The sequence below is a fragment of the Tupaia chinensis genome, unplaced genomic scaffold, assembly GCF_000334495.1.
Source record: "Tupaia chinensis unplaced genomic scaffold, TupChi_1.0 Scaffold000226_1, whole genome shotgun sequence".
Taxonomy (NCBI): Eukaryota; Metazoa; Chordata; class Mammalia; order Scandentia; family Tupaiidae; genus Tupaia; species Tupaia belangeri.
The window spans coordinates 5,467,778-5,476,487 of NW_006159701.1; the positions used below are offsets into that span (position 1 = coordinate 5,467,778).

At 59.1% G+C, this 8,710-nt stretch overlaps 1 protein-coding gene across 1 annotated transcript in view; it reads right to left on the reverse strand.

The window, feature by feature from the left end:
* Positions 1-2,418: 2,418 nt before the first annotated feature.
* The window catches only part of RNF215 (ring finger protein 215), a 30,787-nt gene continuing 24,495 nt past the window's right edge, over positions 2,419-8,710 (reverse strand). Inside the window, exons 5-13 of the mRNA XM_014587600.2 lie at positions 8,630-8,707; positions 8,252-8,395; positions 7,818-7,889; positions 7,657-7,742; positions 7,069-7,225; positions 3,738-3,854; positions 3,521-3,664; positions 3,240-3,342; positions 2,419-3,155 (exon numbers count right to left, since the gene is read on the reverse strand). Coding sequence (XP_014443086.1) covers positions 3,133-3,155; positions 3,240-3,342; positions 3,521-3,664; positions 3,738-3,854; positions 7,069-7,225; positions 7,657-7,742; positions 7,818-7,889; positions 8,252-8,395; positions 8,630-8,707 — 924 coding nt within the window. The 3' untranslated portion in view covers positions 2,419-3,132. The remainder of the gene's footprint in view (positions 3,156-3,239; positions 3,343-3,520; positions 3,665-3,737; positions 3,855-7,068; positions 7,226-7,656; positions 7,743-7,817; positions 7,890-8,251; positions 8,396-8,629; positions 8,708-8,710) is intronic.

Below are 8,710 nucleotides of genomic sequence, written 5' to 3' on the forward strand. Positions count from 1 at the left end.
CACACCAGCCCCAGGAGCGGCCGATGTAGTCGGCACAGGGTTGGGACTGGCGGGCAGGTGGCCAGTATAATAAAGCGCCAGCCACCTGCCCACAGTGATCTTGACCTCACAGCATGGCTGAGCTGGGAGAAAAGCCCTTCCCCTCCCTGTCCTGGCTGGGGTTACCGAGCCATGTGGGTCGTCAGCCAGCAGGGTCCTGGTATTGTGGGCCCTGGACTCCGGGTGGGTGCTCCTGCTCCCTCCGGGCAGTATACATAGAGGGCACATGGAAGGCAGAAAGAAGGTTCTAGCAACCAGGCCAAGGAAGGGCCATAGCAAGAGCCAGGGAAAAACCTAGACTCGGTGACTGGCAGCAGTTAGGAGGGGAAGGTGGGTCAGGGTGGAGGTGTACAGATGAAGGGCCAGTGAGGACAGCGAACAAGGAGTGGGCTTACATCCCAGCTCTGGGCCTGTGGAGGCAGGCAGAGGGGAGCAGAGCCTTCACCATACCCCACCACCACCCCCGTCTGCACCCGGGGACACTAAGGACCAGAGAATAAGGAACTCCTGACTTTGGAGAAGCAATGAGAGGCATGAAAGGTATTTCTAAATCCTGGTGGCCAGAGCCCCAGGAGGCCACAGAAGACAGGGCAAGACACCGTCCAGACAGACAGCTGGACACAGGGCTAGTCCAGGCCCTTCCAGCCAATCAGCCCAGGATGCCACGTGGCCGGGCACCGATACCCCTGGCCACACCAGGTACACAGCAGTCCTGTTTCCTCACGAGGCCACCTCTTCCGAGTCACTGTGTCTGTCAAGGACAGAATCCAAGACCGTTCTGAAGACCTGGCAGGGTCCGACACTCCCAGCTTCCCTCAGCATCTGCCCCTGGCTAGGAGGCCACTAGGTAAGAGTGCCTCAGTTTACAGAGAAGGGTCAAGAGGGGCCACACGTGGAGGTGAGCTGGCACGGCCAGGGTCTGCCTGACTTGCTTCTGAGGAGCCTGGGGGCAGAGCCAGCCCTCAGGCGCCCCCTGAGCAGGAGGCATGTGTCCTCATCCAGCAAGGACCCCTCACAGCCCTCTTAGGCCTCCGTGGCTCGGTGTCCACTCAGAAGTCCAGTCCCTGTGTGGCCGGCTCCCTGCTTAGGGTCTGAGAGGGCTGAAGTCAAGTGCCCACAAGGCCGTCTGCCTTCCTCACGGCTCTGGGAACAACCCCCTTGCAAGCTCATCCTGCTGGTAGGACTCCGATCCTCGCAGCTGCCGAGGACTGAGGTCCCATTTCTGCCTTCCCAGCCGTGTGTCCCCTCTGTCTTCAAGTCTGCCACGGAGACTTTTTCGAGCATCAAGCCCCTTCAGCCTTCATACCTCTGACTTCCATTCTTCCGCTGGCCAGAGGGGGAAAAACCCTGCTTCGAATGGGCTCGTGTGGTTAGGTCAGGGCCCCTGGAATACTTGCCGTACAGAGTTGGGGTGTGGTGGATAGTGCGGTTCAAGTCCCAGATCCTGCAGCTTGAAAAATACCAAGTGCGTATGTGCCCAAGATCCCAATAGGAGAACGGAGAAGGGGTTGCAGCAGGGCCATTCCCTTGGGGGTGCTTTCTCACTTTCTCCCTCTCTCCCTCTCTCCCTCTCCCTCTCCCTCTCTCTCTCTCTCTCTCTCTCTCTCTCCCTCTCTCTCTCTCTCCAATGAGCACACACATCTTATAGCAAAATCTCAAAATAAAAAAGTTTGTGAAAAAATAGAATTAAAGTATAAGTTTATTTGGGTGCAAAAAATACTGCAATCTGTGAATAGTTTTTTCATAATATGCATTTTTCGTGAACTTTTTGAAGTCCACATCTGTGACCTAACCTGACTGATAAGAGTGAAATCTCTCCGAGGGTGGTTAAGGATGGGGAGTGATCTGGGGGGCCGTCTTAGAATTCCACCTAGTACAGTCACTACAGCCAAGGAAGCAGCTCTGCCCCCCCACCCCAGTTTTGCCAGAGAGTGTGTGCACTCCAGGTGGGGGGCGGGGTGAGCACACTCCCTGTGGGGTGTGGTCACGTTACAGGCCTTCCCTCCCTCTCCTTCCTTTATGGGTTTTGGGCACCCATGCCCACATGCCCGGCATGTTTCTCAAGCTGTTAGGTTTGGGACTCAACTGCACATCCAGCCACCTGCTTAGATTAGAGTAGCCATAGACTGGGTTCCGTGGGTCTAACTGCCTTCACCACCACTCTGTGGGCTGGCCCTTTTTTTTCATGTTAAAACATCCACATAAGGGAACCAGCAGGAGGCATGGTGGTTAAGGCACTGGATTCCCATGTGATTGACTGTGGTTCGAATCCTAGACCTGGTGGCTTGCTTTCTTCTTTTCTCTCTGTTTCTCTGGTCAGATTTAAAAATAATAACAAATGGAAATAATTTTTTTTTTAAAAATCCACACAAATGTTTACATCTTCTATTAAAATATATTCATGTTTATTTTACTATTAAACCTTCCCTAACCCAACTCTTTTTAAAAAATGGATGCCCCTGGACGATGCACCACATTTACCTGTGGTTTCAAGTATCCTGGTCAGTGACCAGCCCCAACCATGGAGTACAGGGCTGAATGGTTTCTAAGGCCTCTGGTCCCAGCCAGCCAGGGAAGGAGCCCAGCTAGATGGGCAGGGCCACCCGCAGCTCCCAGCGCCCAAGGACCACGGGCAGCAGGCAGCAGAAAGGCCTCTGGGCTTAACCTCATAGCCTTGACCAAGTGGTATCCTGAAAGATGGTCAGGCCAAGGTGCCCCAAGGCTGACACTTCTTCCCTCAATGCACCCCCCCAATAAATAAGCACAAAACCCAGCCACTGCAACCTCAGCTGCCCCAGGGCTGTCCTGACAGGCTGCAGAGTCCTTTTGGGGTCTACATTCTCTCTCCCCAGGGTCCTCAGAGCTGCTTGTGGTGCTCAGATACCGACATCCCAGGAGTACAGAGAAGGGCCCCAAAGCGCCCTCAACAGGCAGGTCTGGGCACTGCACCCTCAGCCTGGGGCCAAAGGCCCCTTGTCCTTTCTCCCACCACGGGCCTGCTGTCCTGTCCAGTCCTGTCCTGGGTACCCAGGCTGAGGGCCAGGGTGCATGGGGGAGGGTCTATCCCAACGTGCAGAGTCCCAGCTGGGGCAGCTAATCATCTGAATAGCGGTTTCCTGCAGGGGAGGAGGAAGAAGCACAGGGAACCAGGCATCAGAAGAAACCGGGGGAGCCGGCCCGGGCCCCACCCTGCTGCTCACCCAGGACGTTGAACTTGCACAGCGGGCAGGTCTGCTGGAGCATCAGCCAGGGGTCCACGCAGTCTCTGTGGAACTCGTGCTTACAGGGCAGTACCCGGAGCCACTGCAGGTGGGGAGGGGGTGTGGGTGCTTGGTCCCCTGCCCTGAGGCCTAGCCCCCTCCTCTCCCAGCTCTGCTTTCTGTAGCCCTGGAAGGGGACGAGCCTGCGGGGTGTCCGAGGCCTTTCAGAGTGGCGTGTGGGACGTCACAGGTGAGCAGGTGGTCCGTGCCCAGGCGCTAACCTGCTTGTTACAGAAGTAGTCCAGACACACAGCACAGGTCTCAGCGCCAGGCTCTGGGAGGCCCTGTGCCGCCCTGCTCAGGCGACAGCGCCGGGTCTTCAGGGATGCCAGTCTCTGTACCACGCGGCGCTTAAACAGGTCCACCTGTGGGGAGAAGACGGGCAGTCTCGCAGGCCCGTGGGCGGGGGCGCTGGGGCTCCCTCAGCCGAGCTCCCACCTGGCCTCCGGGCTCCCTCTGATTCTGCCGCGATGCCTGCCGCTGGGCCTGGACCACGAGGCCTGTGCACAGAAGCATGGCCACCAGCAGGATGGCGTTCCACAGCTGCTGCAGTGGCTTTGGGGGGAAAACAGGCGTCAGAGACGCTGGGGCCGAGGCAGGTGAGGTGCACCCAGCGCCTGCTTCTCTGCAGCCTCCGCTGCTCCCAGAAGCCTGAGTGCCCCTCTGCTCTGCCCCGGCTGCCACCACTCAACCCTACACATCTCCCTGTCCAGCTGCAGAGGAGGCCACACCTGTCCCCAGACCAGGCCTCTCCTGAGCAGCAAACCTGGTGTTCTGCCATCGTGGAAGTGTCTACCTGGCAGTCTCCCAGACTCCCCACCCAGGCGCACCCTCCACCCCCAATATGCACTTCCTCCTGATCTGCGTCCACCAGCCAGCCAGCACCCGCTCACCTCTGTCCCTCAGCCCCACCCACCTCATAAGCCCTGCTGCTTTGCTCTCCCAGGGGGTCTCCTGTGCTCAATCCTACAAGCCTCTGTAGCTCCCGCCTTGCCCACTCACAGCTGGAGGGATCCCACCTGCAAACCTGACCCCAAGGTGGCCCTGCTTGCTATTCCCTGCAGTGCCCTCCCCCTCCACCCACCGTCCCCCTCTTCGCTGTGTCCCATGCTTTTCCCATCTCTCCATATACTGCCCCCATCCCGACAACTCTCCTCCCACACCGCTGCCCTGGGCCATTGCCTCTGGAAACCCCTTGCTCTGGGAACCATGCTGACCGCCACCCACCACAGCTGGGCCAGTGCTCCCCACTGGCTTCCCCCTGCCCAGCCTTGTCACTTCCCTCTAACCACCCACGCCGCGCTCTGCTGCTCCATGGTCCATGGGCTCCTGCGGCTGGAGGGAGCCACACCTGACGCGGTCACCACTGTAGCCCCAGGGCCTCACCTAGACACTGTGTAACGAGTATATCTGGGAAAGGAAACACTACTGGGGAGACGTTTAAAATCTGCAGACCTGGGGCCCCTTGGCGGGGGAGGGGGTCCTCAGAGTTACCAGGGAACCCCACTGACCTTGGTCTAACTAACTCTCACCACATGCACGTGACTGCGTTGACAGCTGCATAGCCAGCTCCACGGCTGACGTGGCAGAGTAAGCCTAGCGGCACCCTCACCACAGGTGCACTGTCTCACGTCTCATGGCGGCAGGCCAAGGTGGTGGGTGAACGCGTCTCTCTGAAAGCTCTGCATTCGCAGTAGCACCCTGCCATCCAGGTGTCCCGACCAACACTGAAGTTCAACCACCAGCATGTGAGGACAGGGGCCAAGAAGAGCCTGGATGTTAGGAGGCCACCACTCAAGATGAGGCCCCGGGCTGCTAGACCAGAAGATGCTGCTTTTGTCCCTAGCACTCTAGGGGTCACCACAGAGAATTACCTGTGAGCCCCAGCTCCCCTCTGTCCTCCAGGTGCAGTGGGGTGCTGGTACCTGTTCCAGGAAGCTCCCTCCAGCTCTTGCTAGGCCCTGTGCCCACCACCCGCTCAGTGTTCACCCAGCAGTGACAGCATTATCTCTAGAGATCTCTTCTGGGACCCCTGAGCCCAGGCTAGCCCGCGGCAGGACTCACTGAGATCAGCACAGTGGAAGCCCTCCAGGGCACAGCCTGCTCTAGGGGACCTAGCTTTGGAGCAGCCAGAGATGGGTGCTGGGTGGCTGAGGGTGTGGTCACCCTACGCTCCACTGCAGCTCAGAGACCAACTCCCCAGGTGAGGTAGGAGGGGAGGCAGTTAAGACATAGTTCAGCAGACCTTCCTGAAATGTCGCTGTGGCAGCTCCGGATGCCCAGAGGCTGGAGGGCTGGCAATGGCTCTGGGTCAGGGCTGAGGACCTGATGCCCATCAGGCCAGCCAGCCTGGAGACCTGCCCCAGGTACCTGTCAAACACCTCAACTACCATGGCCTTCCGACACACGTATGGGCCCACCCCAACGCTGGCAAGCAACGGCCCAGCCTGTTCATCTCTGTCCTCCAGACTCACCAGACCACCCTGCGAATACCATCCCCACCTCTCGGGGCTCTCTCCAGCCCCTCTCCCTGCTCTACCTCCAACCTTTCTGCTGTCACCTCCCGGCTTCCCACCAAAGGCCTGTCCTGTCCATAGGTCTGTGTGGGCTGCCCAGGAGGGGGATGTACAGTGCACTGTCCCTGTTCACCGGTGAGGAACAAGAGCAGAGAAGTTAAACACTCAGCCTAGGATCACTCAGCTAAGGTTTCAGAGTCAGGATTTGAACCCGAGGAAGTTGCCCCATGTGGCACATGTCAGCCGACACCTCCTGGGCCTGCACACTGGGAGTGCCCCACACAGAGCAGGGACTCCAGGAAGGCTGGACGGAAGACTTTTTTCTTTTTTTGTTTTTGGAGAGGTTTTTGCTATAGGACACATGTGCTCACCAGAAAGACAGAGACAGAGACAGAAAGTGATCACCCCCCGGGGGGGATGGCCATGCTGCAATCCCTTCTCCTCCATTCTCCTCTAGGGATCTTGGGCACCTGGCGTGAGTTTAAGCCACCAGGTATGGGACTCGAACCACAGTCAACTACACGGGAGCCCAGCGACATAGCCATTACACTATCTGCGGGTCTCATGGACAGAAGACTTTTGAACCTCCTTGAGGCCAAGCATTGGGAAATCAGAGACAAAACAGCCCTGGCCACCAGGAAACAAATCACACTCCCCAACAGGACGGGCAGCCCTATGAGTCCTGGGAAAGGCCTGAGTGAGCGCTTTTAGGACTTAGATGAAGGACAAGGGGACTCCGAGTTGAAAGTCTCCTTCCAAGGGAGGCAGGGAGGTGAGCTGTGACGGTCCTGAAAAGACCAAGGTACATAAAGATGGAGAAGAAAGGTGTCCATGCCTATGACCACACACGGACATGGCCCAGCAGCAGGAGAGCAGGGCGTGTGGGGACAGTGGACAGCAGCACAGAGTGGCCAGGATGCAGACAGAAGGCAAGTGGGGTAGGTGAGTGAGCAGAAGAGCTCTGAAAGCCAGGTAAGGAGTCTGAACTTTATTCTGCAGGCAACAGGGAGCCAAAGAAGGCTTCTGAGGGAGAGAACACGACTGTAGCTAACGTGATGGCACGTGATCCTGGGCCAGGTGCTGGGCTGAGTGCCCACCTGCAACCTGACACTGAACCTAACAGCCCTGTGAAGTGGGCCAGGCTGTCCTTGCCACCAAGGCAGGAGAGGCCACAGAATTTTCAGACAAAGCCATGCATGCGGCCCCCGCTTGAGCCTCCTCTGCCTGGGCCTCTACAGCGCGCGGGCACTCACCTGCTCCTGGGCACGACTGCCTCCCAGGCAAACCAAGTCCTGCCATCCTCCGTAGCCGTCTTTGGAGAGGCCACAGGTGGTCCACAGGGTCAGCTTCCACTCAATGTTGGCTGACAGGGACTCCCCGCTGGTGATCTCAGCTGTGACCTGGGTCCTCCTGGGGAGACAAGTCACAGAGGAGCCAGACAGAAGGGCTCTTGGGAAGGGAGGCCCAGACTAGCAACCGCAGCCCAGTGGGAAAAGGATACCCCAGAATGGCACCCTCGCAAGCCTTCAACTGTGGCCTTTCCTGGCTCGTTAGGCCATCTCGGTTCTCATACCAGCCAGGCCAGGGGAGCCCACAAACTCAGGGAAGAGCCTGCCAACCAGGTATGCAGCATTCGCATTGCTGGGGCCAGGCCCCTCTGCCATAGCCACCTCTTCACCCTGGGCCCTGGCACCTCCTTGCCTGCCCCTTACCCGGAAAGCATAGTCTTAAAGCTAACAGGTAAGGCCCTGGTCTTGAGATTCTCAGAGCCCACGGGAGGGCCGGGGACTCCAGCACCCAGGCCCCCAAGCCCAGTCCTCTGGAGCCCAAACCCCACTCACTGCAGCAGGGCCTCCAACAGCTTGGTGACATTGGAGGAGTAATGGAGGACGATCACTGGCCTGAGCAGAAGCTGGGATATGTCCAGCTGCAGGGGACAGCGAGGTCAGCAAGCCTTGGGCTCCCGTCCCCTGGCCTCACCCCACAGCCTGCTCTGGCTTACCTCTCGGACCACGTTGTGGTTCAGGATGAGGAGGAGCAGGGCAGAGGCTCCCAGGAAGAGGGCCCGCTGCATCTGCAGGACAAGGCGGGCAGAGGCTACTGTGCACCCCCCACCCCCTGAGCCGGCCTGCTCCTGGCGCCTGGCTCTGCACCTGACAGGCTAGCTAGATGACCCTTGAGGTCAAGGGCAGAAACTCATTCCTCCTGCCCTCCCTCCCCATGCCCTATGGGTACTCCTTGGTCCCAAGACGAACTCCATGTTCCATACTCTGAAAGCCTGGTAGTTTCCTGACCTCTCTCTGGCCACCCCTCACTCCTCCCCACATCAGCACCACACTGACTCATTCTCCCACCTGGGTCCCCTGACCTGGCTCTACCAGATGCTGCGGTGGGAACCCTCTCCTCCAGCCCCCTCCGCACATCCGCCCCCTGCACCTGCTGGACCAGGGCCTTAGGGTAGGCCTGCGGGCCACTGCCCTGATTCTCCTGGTGGAACTGGGCCGCCTGCTCCTTGCCCACGTATGCCACTGCGATCCAGCCTTCTACCGGCACCTCCTGCTCAGCGTCCACGATGTCCATCTGTATGGCAAGGGGCCATGAGCAGAGGGAGGCGGGGAGAGGAAGAGGGAGTTGGTGGGGCAGGTGGATCTCGGGCTGTGGAAACCTGAATTCTAGGGGGCCTGGGCAGCCTGGGAACGGGTGCAGGACTGCCCGGGTTTGGTCCGGGAATAAGGCCAGTTCCTGTTGCGAGGTCTATACAGGGGGTTGGGAGGGGAATCTGGCTCCGCGACCAGATGGCTCGGCGGCGCTCACCAGCAGCAGGCGTCCGCCCAGCCTGGGCGCCGGGTCGGCTTCGGGGCCGATCCTGACGCCCTCCAGGACCAGGGCGTCCTG